Raw genomic sequence first — 17,010 nt, 5'->3', positions numbered from 1 at the left:
CTACCTGGAAACTCCCATCCTGCCTGCTCATCAGGCTGAGGGCTGCTCAGCCAGGAGGGCATTTCCAGGAGATGCCTCAGTGGGGCTGAGCTGAGCAACACTCAGTCAGTGACTGCAGTGTGGCTCTGTCAGCTCTGTGTCATTTGCTTTCCTGCTCTGTGCTTGCTGGAATGCAGCCCACTGTACTCAAGACATAATAAATGAGGGGTTCTATAATTGACCAAATGCATATTTTTCTGCCAACTAGTTTGTAAGTCATGTCATTGCTGTGACTCACTGAATACGCTGATTTGTGAGCAGTGAATTAAAGACAAATGGCTGAAGCAGTTGTGTGTGCAGCCCCCTTCAGGACAGTGCTGCTTTCACAGCAGGAGTTGGGAACTTCTGTGTGGAGCAGCTGATGTGCTGCCACAATTTCCAGTTCCCAGCTGCTGAGCTAGGTTTGACTGGTGTTCATAACCCTTAGCAAGGACTGGCAGTTCAGGAACTCCTTCCTGCATGGTTCAGCCACAGCAGCTTCAGGGGACAACTTCCAGGACAAGGGAATCTTGGCACAGTGACAAATTCCTCCATCCAAATATGCCTGAATTTGAGTCACCCCCAGCAGTTCATGCTGCCTCAAAGGAAGGTGAGGGCTCTGTGTGTTGTGTCCTTCAGAATTCTGTTCAGTAAGAATTTCTCTGTGCCTTATAAACATGTTGTTACTGTCAGCATTTATCTAGATTTGTAACCATAAACTTCCAAGAACTTAGGCACCCAAATGTGTTAATACAACTAAGTCACTGGAATTTTCATGGAATCACTTTACTGCATCTAAATCAGATGTATATCAGATGTGTATTTCGTTCCATTGAACTTTGGGCCTTTGTGAAGCCATCTCAGATGCTTATAAGATATTTGCTTGCTGATTAGTTTAAATAAATAAATAAGTAGTAGGAAGAGAGAGGAAGAAGGGAAAATGCAATTCCAGAAATTTGCCAGCATCAGAAAATACCCTTTTTCTTCCCTGTCTCTGTTACAATAATGATAATTTAGGTTTGAGATAGTGAATGTGCTGGCAGAAGTAATTTATAAGGAGTCTGATATCTCTGACTTGTATCACATGAGAGTTCATCAGTTAGAATCTCAAATTCTACCCAGAATTCAATAATTAGCTTAGGCAGACCTTGTAAGCCACAAGTTTATCTCCTTTCAGTGACATGGGCTGCTCTGTCACTGTGGTCATTCCTAATGTGGTACCAAGGCTTTTCTAAATAAAGTAAAAACCAGCAAATAACAAACCTGTAGGAATTGGTGTTATCATTTCTTTCACACACACATTTGTACAGTTTGTTTGACACTTTTGTTGTCTCTGTGATTCCAGTGTGTAGCAAGCCAAGCTGTGATCCCTGCTAACTATATAGAAATGTGCCTTTATTCAGTACAATGTAATGCAGTATTTTTATTTATGATGCATTTGTATTCCTTCCCTTCAAATATTTCATAAACTGTCCTCTTCTTTAACAAGACCCAAGGGCTGATGCAGGGATGTTGGTTGCTGCTGTGAGATGTTGCTTTGTTTCTTCCTGTAATTCCATCCTGACCTGGCAATGCAGGCTCAGAGTTATCATTTCATTTGACCTGTAAATCAATCTGTGTAACATGCAAAGTAACCACGAACGCAAAGGAAATGAGAACAAAGTCATTTGAAAAGCATTTTATAGGGCACATTCCAAGGCTGTATTTATGTGTGCTTTATTCCTTCCATGAGGAAACAGTGAAATATGCAGAACTGTAACACAAATACACAAAGAAACAGGAAAAAGGGAGGATAGAGTGAGAATATTTATGTATGTTAATGAAGAATGGAGGGATTTAAGAAGAACCTGATCTCTTAGCTTTGCAGCAAGGAATAAGGATCTGCATCTTCCTTTCCCTTCTGGCCTGGACTTGGAGCATGGCATGGGTGAGTTGCTTTGCCTCTGTGAATTACTGCTCTAACTTAGCAAGGGATGTGAAGAATGTTGTGTTATAACAGTTTGGGTCTTACTTTGCATTTGTTGTTGTTGTATCAATATTGTGTTGGTAAACTTTTTAAAGGATGACTTCGTGCCTTAGAAATGTTTGATATGTACCCATATTTAGCAATTGGTTATATGAAAAATATTCTGAATTTTCCTTTCCCAAATTCAGATCCCATGATTAATCTTTATGACTAAAAATTCTAAGCAAGCTAGACATAATTAGAGGAGAGCTCTACTCTTTTTCTCTTCCATTAACATTGCAAGACCTGATTTAAATGCTTTTCAACATTTTCTCTCCTCTCTCACATAAAGAGTGAATATCTTAGTGTTGTCACTTCCCTTCTCTCGGCACTCTGCTGTTTCAGACATCCTTGTTATGAGGGTGGTTGTTTTTGTAGTCACAGAGAGATAAGTTCCCTTAGTCAGAAGTACTCACACCCTGTAACAGCTCTGCCCAGACCTCTGGGGCTGCAGAGGGACTCAGCACTCTGAGCTCACAGGCTGTGGCAGTGCCCCTGATGGGCATCTGCATGTGAGCAAGTGCACAGCAGGAGCTCACACACAGCAAGCTTGGACAGCTCTGCTAATTTAGGGCTTAGATGCAGAAAATTTTAGTAAGTCAACTGAAGAGAGGATATCTTTTGTATGGCAGGTATTTCAGCAAAACCCTGTCCTTGAGTAGGTTTAAGAGAGAGCTTCCTCTCTTCTGATTTTCTGCCGTTCCTCTGCCCTTGGGCACTCCAGAACATCCCATCCTGCCTGTGGCTCACACCAAATATCCACCAAATATCCACTGTCACCTTCACTCATGCTCTGGTTACTCTGTTAAAGGCTCCTTTCTGCACAGGATCCTGCACACCTGAAAACCATTCTCCAGGTTAGCCCACAGCTGGGCACAGCTCCTGTCCTGTGGGCTGGGAGTGCAGAGCTGTGAATTCACAGTGCCCAGGACACAGACCTGCTCTCACACTTCTGCCTTCTGTGGTTTGAGCCCCTCTGGGGTCCAGCACCCAGCAGTGCTCAGAGCCAGCACAGGGAGCAGCTTTGCCTGGGGACAGACATTGTCTTGTCTGCCTTATGCCAAATGCTCCTTACTCAATTCAGGCTTGGCTCTGGCAGCATGGGATTGGAAATGAACTTGTGTAAGCACACTGGGTTCCTCTATGAAACACTGCAATTACATTTCAACATCACTTTACAGTCTGGATGTGAGTAACGTTTTGATAAGCCAAACAACATTTCAGAAATGTGGATCTCCTCCATGTAAATAAATGGACAAACTCCCTGACACCTTCCTGTTGTATTTTACAGTCATCTGCTATAAGTACTGGATGTTTTGTTTGTTTCTATGTGCCTACATGAACTGTGAATGGTCACAGGAGAAAAAGTAGAAAAAGGCAGTATAGAGTTGTGATTCAAGACCAAAAGCAAGTTCCAATCTTAATGCAGCAGCTTTTCTCCTTGTAACTTTAGCTTCTGTTTCTTTCAGCAGTACTTAGCAGGATGCATTGAATAAAATATGACCATCCTTCTTTGCTAAAGGTAAGAAAATAAACATAACAGGACAGGTACAAAATACCAGATCTGAAAACTCCTCTGAGGTGTCCCCTTCTTGCCAAGGTGGAAACCAAGGCCAAGTTAAAATGTTCTTTGTTACATTTCACTGAAGAGTGAGGGATTGATATCCTTGGATAAGCTGACAAGCTGCTTTGACTTGTGAAGGAGTTCTGGAATGGCTCATGGATAGAATGGAAACTTTATTTATTAATTACATGGTAAAAGCTGTCAGGGCTATGGACAGCTCAAAACAGACAGTTTGGTGTTCTTGGGGATTTTCCTGTGAGCTGAGCTTGTCACTCACTCAGCAATCCAAGAAGTGCAGATAAATTTGACAGGTTCCATATTCTGGTTCTAATGCCAACGACAGGGACTTGAGAACATACACATTATGTGAAAATACATTTGCCTAGGTGCCAGTTTGAGTTCTTGTCAGCACATGAACATTAAATTACATTAAATTACATTTACATTGCAATTGGTTACCTATGAACTTGAGATATTTCTAACATGCAAACACTGAAAATTGTAGTAATTTATATTTAGATGTGGGAGTGTTTCTTTAGCATCTTAACTACTGTTTTGAGCCGTAATTTTAGACACACCCATTTAAAAATGTTGGCTTTGATTTCTCATTGTTTAACTCGCAAAAGCAAATGTTTTAAAAGTGCTTTAGAATCTTAGGACAGAGCACATATATAATTATTAATAATTTCATTAATTCATCATTCATTTAAAATGCATTATTTAACACTACATCACGTTTTCCTGTTCTATTATGTACAAGGTTGTTTATTACCTTCACATTCATCCTGGTAGCCAGAGAACAACCCATGTGCCCACAGTTAATACAAAATTGGGTTGGGGATGGAGATATTAAAGTCAGGATGAAAGTGCTGAGTAGCACTGCCAAACAGGATTTTTGTCCCTTCTCCAGTAGTTTATCTACAGAATGATGGTACCAATGGTTTATTTGTGTTGTATAGAGTCTTTTACCAGGTGAGTGAGAGCTACCATTCTATTAAGAAGGCTCTGATGTGGAGAATTTTAAATTTTTTTTTTCCTGAAAAGGAACGTAAATGATGTACCAATGAAGCCCTGCCCTTTTCTGGCTCCCAGCCAGGCAGCAGCTACAGAGGAGCAGGAAGAGCCAAAGGCCTGAGCACGCGTGAATGCTCTGCGTGCCGGGAGCACCTGATGCCCTTGAGTCACGAATTGTCCGGCACAGACACCTCACCCTCCTGCCCGCACAGCAAGGCCTGGGAGACACTGACAGCAGGATTCTACCAAGGGTACTTACTGCTTCTTCAGCTTTTTTTAAAAACCTGATTTGTCTGACTTGAACTTTTTATGGGAAGTAATTGGAACATTTCTGATATTTGAAATGACAGCAGGGGAGCTAAGAGCAACTCACAGTGCATGTGCTGCATGAGATGTGACTATGCTCATCATGCAGAATACATTAATAAATGAGAATAGCTCCTATAAATTCAGAGAAAAAAGAAAGTTACTGATTCTGAAAAGAAACATTTTCAAAAAGAAAATTGCTTATGTTCAAAATTTGAAAACTATTTTCTAAATCCATGAAGCAGATTAATATACTAATGCTATTAGTGCTTCTTAAGAAAGAGATTTCTAGAAAGCTTTAAACTTTTTTATGCATTATTAAAACCTTAAGGAGGTATTAATGACAAGTATTCAAATATATATACCATTTCTTAAATGTCTTTTTGTAATATATGTGATAAGTTTGACTTTATTTCTCCTTAGTTTATAAAAAGATGCTTTTTCTCAGGAGAGAATTTTATGTGGCTTAAGACTCCTGCAGACTCTAGAGATACAAATTTATGTTTCCTTGCTTGAACAGGACAGCATACTTGTTTTAGTTCTATTACATTAGTTGTAATTTAAATTTTGTTTGGAAACATGGATTATTTTTCATTTTAAAATGTTTTTCAACATAAGGAGCTTGTGTTTTACACTGTTATGCCACTCAGTTTACTGAATTGAGTGAGCTGACATTGGTGTTAAAACCATGTAACAGCACAGAGACTATGGTCCTTTCCTGTGTCTGAAATCTAAAACCCAACATATAAAATAAGGAGAATATCACAAACAAAATTATAAAATACTAAGTAAGCAATGGTTAAGTAGTCCATAATTTTGTGTGCTGTGGCTGCATTTTGTGTTATTTTTCTAGAATTATTTGTCACCTGGAGGTGACAGAGCTGCCAGCTCCCAGCCCTGCCCCATTTCTGCCTGGGCTCTGCTGAAGCCTGCTGTAAATGGCTGAGAGCAAACTGTCCTTACCTGTGAGGCTCCTCTCATGTGAGGAGCTCTCCAGCTGGGAGAAAACCAAAATAATCTGCAGAAATTGGGTCCATATTCCTGTACTAGGCTGCAGGCACCCAGCTGGGCTCCCACTTTATGGTGACATGAATGATTGCAGATTTCTTCTGGATTTTTGTTTGGGGTATCAGAGCCTAGGTGCAAAGGCCAAAAGCATGGAATCAGGACAACAGGGACTTTCTGTGTGGGAAAATTAAATGCTGTGGACAAGTGTTGAATAAACTAATTTGCAATACAGAACAAGGTGTACAGATGGGTAACTACCATGGAGTTGTTATCCTAGAATGAAATTCTAATCAGTTTTCCCAGCTAGATGAACCCACAGGGCAGATGGCTTATCTCTTCTGCCCCTTGTTGGTTTAGCTGTCTATGAATGCCCTACTGAGAACAATATGGTGAAAAGTTAGTGAGAACTGGACAGGAAACTAAATATATTTAATGTATAACCAGAAAAGCTTAAAATGGTAACAAACAAACAGACCCAAATGTGAAATAAAGTTGATTTTAAAACTAGAATGAATCCTTTCTCATATTCCTCATCTAAAGTCTTTGTTTATTTTCCTGACTTGCAGGATAACATCAATTTGGTATTAATATATCAGAAGCTAATGAGCTTTCAAGGATAAAATGTTTGATTAAACCAAGTATTAAAAAATGCCATCACAGCTGTAAAGATTAGGTAATTATAATGGCTCTAAAATCCTGTAATTTCATTTCTATATAATATGAAATTTAGGGATATGAGGAAAAGACTCAATCTTGGAATATTAAAATATTCAGATTCATTAAACATTATACATAGAAAACCCATCACCAAAATGATGAATTTATACATTTTAAACATGCTAAGATAATAAAACTAGTATGGGAGCATTGTAATGTGAAAGTCATTGAAATTACCCAGACCTCAAAGCATTATGCAGGAATTTTCAAGAGATCTCCTCTCCTCTGTTGCAGCCGGGATGCCAGAGGGGTCCAGGGAAGAGCTCCCCAGCAGCTCACCCTGTGAGAGCCAGGGGACAGAGCCTGCAGGGCTGCTGGCTCCCAGGAGCAGCAGGACAATGGTGACAGGAGGTGGAGGCTACCTGGGGTACAATCTGGGATGTGCCCTGGTCAGCTCAGGAATTGCTGTTGTGCTCTTTGATCTTCGCAAACCCAAATGGGAAATTCCACGCGGAGCGGATTTTTTCAAGGTGTGTTGGAGTTCCATGTCTAATGCTCATTACCAAGGCTTCCTCTTAAGGACCTTTGATTAAAACATTGATGGAAAAGCCTTTCAGGACAAGAAGAAGCTGTGTTAAAAGGTCCTTGCATGCATAAGTACCTGATTAAGGGATGGCAAACAGGGTCCCAGTGTCTCCAGTGTCACCAGTGCTGCTCTGCTGGGCGGTGCCATTCAGCACCAGGGAAACTCAACAATGAAGGGACAAAGGTTCCTGCTCAGGGGAATTATTTCAGGGGAAAAGGTGAGAGCCAAGACAGGGCAATAACAGGGATCACAAATGCCAAACACTGCCATGGAGAGAATGATTGAGGAAAGTTTCTGGGATTTCTGGGATTTCCAGGCTGGGAAAGAGGTGACTCAGGAGTGGGAGAGCTCTACAGGCTGTGAGCGGCACTGTCCACTGTCCCAGAACAAGAAGGAAGGGCCATAGGAATGAGGAGTCAGTTCAGCACAAACAAAATGATGTGGCTTTTCCTGCAGTGAGTAAAAGGCATGTGCAAAGCCTCAAGAAAAATTTACCTCCATTGGAAACTGCTGAATAGATAAATTAAATTAGGCTCAAGAAATTTTTCTGAATGAAAATGCTTCAAGACTAGAAGAGCACTCAGGGGAAATCCCCACATTGGCTTGCCCTGTTCACCCTCTTCCTGCAGCACCCATTTATGAGCACTGATTCTTTTTGATTTTGAACAATTCAAGGAATTACTGTGTCTGAAAAAAGGGGGAACACAAGAGGTCTCCAGCACTTGACAGCTCACTGCTGTGTGTGGAGGACACATTCCCCAGCACCTCTCACAGCTGCTCCAGGTGCTCAGGTTTGGGCTCTGGGGGCACTTCCTGGGTGCTCCTGTCATGTCACACAAATTCTGGCTAAACCCAGATCTTGTCTGACCCAGGATGTTTTTATGTTCAATTTCATAAACAGTTTTTACAGAATATGGAAGAGGGATAAAGTATTATTGAAGAACCATTCAAACACCATAAGCTTGATTTGTTAATGCTAGAAGTCCACATAATTTGATTTAAGTTTGTGGACTGATGGCAATTTACATCTTCTAAAGGGGACTCGAGATCTCACAAATGATCTTCTAGAACAGAGTTTTTTTATAAATCAATTTAGAAAGAATAAATATTACAAAGTATAGGAGAGTTTCCTGGAGAATTGAACTATGGAGTCCCAGTAAATGAATTAATAGGTGACTTCAGAGGTTTGAGCCTTGAGCAGTGATTTGGGGATGGCTGATATTGTTTATACTGGTTAGCTCCTGTAGCATTGCATTGAGGGTGGGAGGGCTAAGTCAGCTGCATTTGTGAAATACTTTGGCAACTTTAGGAGAAAAAAGTTGGGAGCTAAAGACTGGTTAGATTAGCTCTTCATATTGTTCTATCAATTATTCTCTGTTACTCTATCAATTTCATTGCAGGAAATAATATAACACCTAATATTTTGAAATATTTGGTGATTCCAAGGCAAACAGCTGAGCCCTTCCTGCTGTGATTTATTGTCCCTGGGGCTGGATTCTCCAGCCCTCCAGCACTGGCTGCTCCCATTCAAGTCAAACAAGTTTTGCCAGCCTGGAGGCTGCAGGACTAAGTGTGAAAATACGCATTATAATTGAAGCCAACAAGAGTCATCTTTGTTTTGCAACAAAATACTGGCAAAATTCTTAGTCATTGCTTTTTCTGCCTGTTCATAATATTTTATTTAATTGTCTGTGAAAAACAGACCAGAATATCTTTAGATTTTCCATACTATCCATAGTTAATAAAGTTCTATAGAGAATGTAAGGAGCTCTACCTGTCAAAAATCCATTATTTTCTTGTTTTACAGGGTGATGTGAGGGATTATGAAGCAGTGTTCAAAGCATGTGAAGGGGTTGACTGTGTTTTCCATGTAGCTGCATGTGGAATGTCAGGATTGGAACAAGCAAGTACCATTTTCCTACAGTTTTCTTTGGTTATTTTTGAGAAAGAAAAACACTGTCTGCATGTAACAAAGAATGTCATTTTACAATATTTATGTCAGAAGTTGTCATAAAGGCCAAGTCGTCCATACAAGAAATAAGGAGGTATTCCTTAAATAATAAAGTCAAAGTGTGAAAGTAATGTACTACAAAATATTCTAGAAAAAAGAGATCAGAATTTAAAGATCTCAGATAAGAAGGTGTTTTCTCTGGTCTGAAGAGTGACAGCATTGCTCTAAAACTGATGCATTTTCTTCTTGTGAGCTCAGTCATGAGGAAACAGACCACAATCAATATGTCTGCTGAATTATAGTGATACTCACAGAAGGTGTTATCAAAAAAATCATGAACCTACTAATTTATTTCTAGGAACAGGACAGATTGCCATGGAACATGAACTTGTGAAAGCTTTCAGGGAGCATCACCCCTGCCCATGATTCTTGTTTCTTTATCGTGGATTGTCTGGGGTGTGACAAAATATTGAAGCGTTATTATTTCTTTTTAGATGCATTTTATCTTTCATTTTTCAACTTTCTTTGCTCATATACTGAACAAGACAATAAAAATGAGAGCTGTCAGAAATCACTGTGTGTCAGACAGAACTGTTTCATGTATCACAAAAAGACCTCAGCTATTCTAGATTGGGCAGTTGTAACCATCATATTGTAAATGTCACTTGTTTGATTAATTCAATCTTGTGCAAATTCTATTCCTAGCTTCAAAAGAAAGATCAGATTGAATCCATAAATGTTGGAGGCACAAAAGTAATAATTGATGGTAGGTACCTTGATTTTCTTTTTCTGCATCTGATCCAAATAATGAATTAAAAAACATTACAATGTTTTTTAATGGATGTTTCCTGTAGAGATCAGGCAGTGAAATGAGGCTCTTTCCCTCCTGTCAGAGTATGATGTAAACCTGAGTGTGCAGGTCCCATTAAAGCTGGTAGATTTGCCACTGGTTTGAACTGGGATAGATTTTCAACCTGGACTTCATTCCTTGGCAGTGCAACTAAAGCTCTCCTCCATGTACTGGGGGTTTTTTGCCTTTATGTAATGGAGAAGTGTTATCCTCTTTCCTCATAGAAATAACATGAGAGCTGTTGTACTGTTTGTTGTGTCACAAACATTTGGTAACAGGCACCACAGATGTGTAAGTATATTTAGCTATTATTTTATCACATTAATACAGAAAACCTTCATCCTTTCTGCTTACTGTGATCCCTTTTTATTACACACAGATTCTTAACTACTGTTTCTGGAAGATGCCAGTAGATCTCTTTCAGGATATTCTATTCCAGAAGAACATTTTCCAAGTGTACTGTAAATACCAAAGCTACATTCTCTTTGGTTTTCCCTCAAAAACTAAGTGGGGGTGGGGGGGAAGCAACAAAATGGCAAAATCAGTTTTTATTTAGACTCCTTTTCATGCTGCCTGTGTGTTATTACTGAAAAAATGCAGAAATGGAATAGTAGGCAAGTAAAACTCTGAATGAGTTAGAAGGAAGAGTTGCCACATATTGCCTTCTTCCTTGCCCAAGCTCCAAACCCACAGAAACATGTCATGTCAAATTCCCATGGGCTCCCAGCAAACCAAGACACTGGGAGGAGCATGAACCTGCTTATCTACATGTTCATAATATACCTTATTATTGTATTTTTTCCCAAATATTTACAACAATTAACATTTCTTATTTTCAAAATGAGCCAATGAACCAGCAGGACACACTGCTCTGTAAATTCTAAAAATTCCTGAGTTTGCATTTTAGTTCTCTTTAACTTTAAAAATATTGTTAAGTGAAAATGAAATTTACATTATACAAATTTGCAATGACAGATATGCAGCAGAATTTAGCTACAATGTCTTGGCTGCACAGGACTGGAATCCATAATTAAGTCTTTGTTGTGCAAATAACATTAATTTCCTTTGTACTTAAAGCAGGACTGATTATACACTGGCAGAGTGTTTTTTCCTGTTAACACACCATTTGTCACTGATGAACAGAATGGGACAAAGGCAGTTTTGTGGCATGTGGGCAGAGCTGGCTGTGCTCCTGGGTGACTCCATGCTCCATCAAAGTGGGGTGCAAGAGGCAGCTCATGGAACAGGGGTGACCCAGTGGCCTTGGAGTGGCTGCTCCCCAAAGCACTGCCCCAAGGGCTGTCAACAAATGCTCTTACTCATCTCCTTTGTATTCAGTTTGGAAAATAAACATATTTTAAGAAAGGTGTCTCAAGGAAAAATTTTCCTCCCACCAAGATAATTCCTCTACCCAGTGACTACAATCCAGTGATGTGATAGTTACAGGTACCTCATCATAAAACATTTGGTGACCCCAATGTGTAATATTCACATATTCAATGAAAATACAGCTGAATGGAAGATAATATTATATTAAATGATAAGGTAACATTAAAATTAAAGTATTACCTTTTTTCTATAATTGTAATGTTTGTTTTCAAAAATAAAATCTGCCAGTCCAGCTATTTCTCCCTCTTTATTTTTGTTTTAAAATAATTTATTTTGTGTATCACTGTAGTCTGCAAACAAAGAAATATCCCCAGACTGATCTATACCAGTACAGTGAATGTGGTGTTTGGAGGGAAGCCTATTGAAGAAGGAGATGAAGAAACTGTTCCATATTTTCCACTGGAAAAGGTACTTTGTCCATGGGATGGTGTGGCATTTACTGTGCTCCAAAGGGTAGATTGTGAAAAGGCTGTTCTGAGAGCAGAAGCTGTTTTACTGTGGATGTTCTCAGTACATTCAGCACAAAAAGTGAGTTAAGTAAATACAAATGGACTTAAATTCACTCCGAAGCTAAACCTGTGCCACTAAAGTGTCTTTTTTTTTGTCATAAACAAACAATATATTTACTAATTCTCACTATTTCTGACTAATCTTACTATTCCTAGTTTTGTTTTGCCCAGCTGATATCTGTGAGCTGGCTAGATTGAAATGTTGTTTGTCATAAACAATGTTTGCCTTTACAGATTCAATAATTATCTTATTCTGCTTCCTTATAGCAATTTAATCATTATTCCAGAACCAAGGCAATTGCAGACCAAATGGTTCTTGCTGCTAATGGAACTTTACTCAAAGGTACCTACAAAGCATTTGGGGCTTTTCAATCATTAGGAGTGCTAATGGACATTCCTTTCTTTGGTTGCTCATTTATCAATAGTATACTTTAACTGAAATAGGGATTTATTTGTTTCTATTCCTTTCTTCAGTGGATAATTAGCTGTTCTGATAATACCAATTTGCAAGCACTGTCCAATGGGTTCTCCTTGGAATCCCAAGAAGGTTTTCCAGGTCTGTCACAGCTACTGAATTCAGTTTCACACAGAACTGAAATCAAGTTCCAGGGAAGCCAAAGGGCTCAGAATGGCCAAAATGAGCCTTAACTTTGCCAGTGTAAAATTCAGCCAATATGTGTGAGCCCTTTGCTGCTCCCCAGCTGTCTGACAGTCACCTGTTGCTCTCTCTCCAAGGAGGGGACAAGCTCCACACGTGTGTGCTGCGCCCGCCGGGCATCTACGGACCAGAAGAGCAGCGGCACCTGCCTCGAGTAGCCGTACGTGTTTTGTAGTCAGCTCTGGAGGACACCACGAGTAGTTGTAAGGGCATCACACAAGTGGTAGTACCTTGATTGCAGTTCCTAAGCATTCCTGCAGGAATGTGGTGAAAGCCTGGGGAGAGGTGATGTGGTGCAGGGTAACAAATAGCAGGAAACTGTGGGACAGGACCAAGCTGGGCTTCTCAGTGAAAAGGAAAAGTGGAAGGCTGAAATGTTGTGGTAAAAGAACTAGGTTTGCATCCCTGTCATTTAATGGAAATTGTCTTTTAAATATGCACCTTAATTGCTACCAAAAATATAATGTCACTATATTTTGCCACTGCCTATCAGTGCAACCATCTTTGATTTCCAGAACCACCCACTGGTTGGGTTTTTCTTGTGACAGGTTTCTTGTGCTGTAATTGTACACAAATACAGCAAATTCCAAGTATTTGAGTTGAGACAAAATCATATTATACTGAATAATAAAGGAATAATGCAATTATCTCATGTTTTCTGTTTCTACAGATAAACATCCAGCGGAGACTTTTCAACTTCAAGTTTGGGAATCACAAGGTTCAGATGAACTGGGTTCACATTGGAAATCTAGTGCAAGCTCATTTACTGGCTGCTGAGGCTCTCACCTCTGAGAAGGGCTATGTGGCTGTAAGTAAACAATATAATCACTACTAGCTTGAGTTCTCAAACAGGTTTAATTTTTGATGTTTTGAGATCAAAGAGTGTCCAAAAAGTCATATGCTAAATTTTCTGAAATGGTGTGTGGCTCCACAAGCACACAGACAGTGCAAATGCAAATACATTTCACTCATATTTTGATGAGGTTTTTGTTTGGTTTGAAAAGATATAATTTCCTGGGTTACTGGAGGAAACTGCATTTTTAACGAGCTTAATATACCATTCATTCACCATTAGATAAATCTATATATCCTGTTATTATCTTGAAAATAGGTTCTGACCTAGATGCATAAAATTTAGAGCAACCATTCTGAGGCATTCCAGTTGAACTTTCAGAGCTGAAAATTCCAAGAACAGATGTACAAAATTAATGGACAATTTTTAAAGGTTTTTCTTTTTGTTCTACTGGTCACAATTGCAACAGCAGTCTGAGGACCATGAAGCATTACAGAACTGACATCATTGCAGCAGCTGCTTCATTCCCAGTTCCTGAAGGTCCCAGGTTCATTTAGAGTGGTAGGAACATACAGACAACAGGCACTGACACGGGTGAACACCTCTCCATGTGCTCTCAGTTAGTTCAGCACTTGGAAGCCCCTCAGCTGTTTTAGATTGATGCCATTCCCAGAGTCCAGGCTTGCCTGGGTGCTCAGGTGTTCCTGGTGCTCAGAGCTGGGCAGACTCCTCATCCAGCAGAGCTGGAACTCAGCCTCAGAGCTGTGTTTGTTAAATGCCATCAGTGCTGTCCCTTCTGTGGGAATCACAAAGGTCCTTCTGTGCCCAGCACACCATGAAGAACATAATGCTCCAGCTACATGGGGAATTGAGCTCTGATGTACACTAGACCATGGTTAATCACCATGAGCCCAACCACCACTGGGGGTCACCTCAGCTGCCTCTGGGTACATTCACCTTGTGCATGCTGGTGTGTTGCTCACAAAACCATGACAGGTAGGTAGGTATGAGACAGACAGAAAATTCCATCCTGTGCATAGTTTTGTTACTGTTTTTTCTCTGCTTCTTTACCAGAGTGGCCAGGCTTACTACATCCATGATGGTGAAAATGTCATCTTCTCTGAGTGGATTGTGCCTTTGGTAGGTACTGCACAGCCCTGCAGCTCCCACGTGGGCACAAGTCCTGTCACTGACTGACACACCAGACCAACTAAATGAATTCAGTGCACAGAAATTACTGAATGACTTAACATTAAACTCAGTCCTGTTTTCTCTGCATATCCCAAAGTTCCACTGGTGTTAAGGGAAGTTTGGGATACCTGGAGTTTGGCCTTATTGCTTTGAGAGGATTTAGCTGGGAGGTCCAGAAGCTGCTGCAGGACAGAGCATTTCAGGAAGCAAACCCAAGCTCTGCCACTGGCATCTGGCAGGACCCTTAGAGCCATTACTTATCCCTTTGTCCTGGCATCAGCTGCAGCACAGAGGGAAAGCCCATTCAGAATCTTATCTTAGAAGCCAAGACATTAGCTTAGAAGCTAAGACTGCATTTTCAGAGCTATTGGGCTGGGATTCTAGGAGCATGCCAACGTTTTGATCCTGCAATGCCAGCACAGAAAATGATTGCAGCAGAAACTTGGGCCTGTATTTAACTGTAGTTCAGTATTCCAGTCTGGGTGGAATTCACTTCCCCCTTGGAAATTGAAATTTTCCTTCCCTTTACTGTCCAACTGCAGATGAAGGGTGGAAGGTGGGCACCAAAGAATGAGTAGTGGGCTTCAATTACATTTCCTACTATCCTGTATTGACAGGAACACTAACTGGAAAAAAAAGTTTACATACAAGTTTTGTCAACATTCTTTTTTTTTTTTCATGCCTCATTGCCACCCTCAATTTGGTATAAGTTCTCTGTAATTCTTTGTTTTTATACCCTTTTTAGTTTGAAAAATTAGGCTACAGGAAACCTTGGATACATATTCCTGTTCTCCTGGCTCATATAGCAGGTAAAAAATAAAATATATTCTTAATTATTGTGGGTCATTTGATTTTTTTTTATTCCTATGAAGCTACATAATGGTTTTATAAAATGCAGGGGCCCAAATTGCAGGAATTATTTAAAATAACATTATTTTTATTGAGAATAATCACTTGTGCCATGTGGTATTATTTATAGCAGAGAAAGTTTAAAGGCTATTCATAAACTCATAATGTACTTTATAAATTAAACAGTGCCTTCTGGCAGTAGGAATTACAGGATGTATAATATCAGCTTTGTCTCAGTTTATTGTTAACCAGATGTCTCATTAAGTAATTTCTGTTTCACAGCCACTGTGATGGAATATTTGCACCTGATACTAAAGCCAGTTTTTAGCTTTACACCTTTCTTAACAAGGAATGAGGTAAATATATAAAAAAAGATAATGTTTATATATTTCTGACTCAAATTCTCATTAAGGACCTGATATACCCTTTGGATTGTCTGCCTTGCAGCTCTGTTTTCCATTCTGTTTTCATTGTAATATCATTGTTGATGTATTTTCATCCAAGTTGTAGAAAACTGGATACTAAAGTCACTGCCATAAGTGTCCTTCTGGCTTTTAGGTGTGGAATGTCACTGTAACTCACACCTTCCGGATTGACAAGGCACGAAATCAGCTCGGTTACAAACCAAAGAAATTCTCATTCGCTGACTCTGTGGATCATTACCTAAAAACAAGACCTACCTGCCAAGAAGATCACACATTCCTTAAAATGGTGTTTGTTTTTGGCATTTTGTTAAGTTTTGTCATTCTTTCTTTCTTCTAAAATCAAATGACCACTCACCTGTTCCAGAAACCTTCATTTTGTTTCTGAGTATTAATTACCTGGCCATGGTACATTCCTCAGCACTCTGGACTTTGTTATTCATATTGCTGTGATGACACCTCTCTGACCTCATTAAGAAAGAAAAAAAAACCCAAACAAAAAACATCTTAAAAAGTGAAAACATGGGATGTATCAGGAAATGTTCTCCAAGAGCAACACAGTGTTACAGAAAAGGAGGTCACCACAAATGGGTGCAGGAATAGCTTTAATGGACCTTCATTAAGGGATGTTTCATGCTGGGAAGCATTTTCTAAAAATGAGAATTCAGGAGGGTGAGAAGGTGGAAGAAGAGGAACTGTCAGAGGACAACAGTGCTGTAACAAATCCAGTACTCCAATGAAGAAAAGTTTGACTAAACAATTCTTCTGATGAAGCCACAGCTACAGCTACTGTTAGTTAGCCTGTGGAATTACAGAGACCTGGGAAACAGTGGAAAAATATGGAAAGTAAATATTTATAAATAATAGGTGATTAGAGGAGTGAAAATCATATTTATGTAAAATAGTTGTATTGTTCTAAAGCTTTGTAAAAATGTAATAAATATCACTATGTGTGTTTGTAAATCAAATATATCCTTTCAATGCAATAATAAACAATAACTGAACCAAATAACTGAACCTCCTGTTTTTAAGGAGCTTGTGGGAAGGTAGAATTCAGCCAGCTGGTACTGCTCTCTGCAGTCACATTCTCCACAACCCTGCAGCAGTGCTGGCACACACTGTGTGTTCAGGGAATTGCATTTTGGGGTGAGCAGAGAAGCCAAGCACCAAGACAGGAGTAAGAATCCAACCTCTCTCTTTTCCCCTTTCTTAAGTCTCACATCAGTTGTTTCTTGGGTGG

The 17,010-nt window shown here is 39.7% G+C and overlaps 1 protein-coding gene across 7 annotated transcripts; it reads left to right on the top strand.

Moving 5' to 3' along the window:
- The first annotated feature begins 143 nt into the window (after positions 1-143).
- Positions 144-16,779, top strand: LOC131090474 (putative short-chain dehydrogenase/reductase family 42E member 2). 7 transcript variants are annotated; one of them, XM_058035848.1, is made up of 15 exons: positions 144-628; positions 1,878-1,945; positions 3,493-3,545; positions 4,632-4,852; positions 6,867-7,102; positions 8,966-9,061; positions 9,815-9,875; positions 11,638-11,756; positions 12,125-12,200; positions 12,593-12,675; positions 13,186-13,323; positions 14,383-14,448; positions 15,245-15,308; positions 15,631-15,704; positions 15,907-16,779. In XM_058035848.1, the coding sequence occupies exons 5-15, from the start codon at positions 6,872-6,874 to the stop codon at positions 16,108-16,110; spliced, it is 1,212 nt and encodes a 403-aa protein (XP_057891831.1). In that variant the 5' UTR covers positions 144-628; positions 1,878-1,945; positions 3,493-3,545; positions 4,632-4,852; positions 6,867-6,871; the 3' UTR covers positions 16,111-16,779. The 7 variants fall into 7 exon arrangements, with proteins under 7 accessions (XP_057891831.1, XP_057891838.1, XP_057891832.1 ...); XM_058035855.1 differs by having other exon boundaries at positions 144-1,945; positions 3,496-3,545; positions 4,680-4,852; XM_058035849.1 differs by having other exon boundaries at positions 144-1,945; positions 3,496-3,545.
- The last annotated feature ends 231 nt before the right edge of the window (positions 16,780-17,010 follow it).

This window comes from Melospiza georgiana, chromosome 16 (assembly GCF_028018845.1).
Source record: "Melospiza georgiana isolate bMelGeo1 chromosome 16, bMelGeo1.pri, whole genome shotgun sequence".
Taxonomy (NCBI): Eukaryota; Metazoa; Chordata; class Aves; order Passeriformes; family Passerellidae; genus Melospiza; species Melospiza georgiana.
Note: the sequence above shows the minus strand (reverse complement) of the source record. Positions and strands in the feature narration are given on the sequence as shown.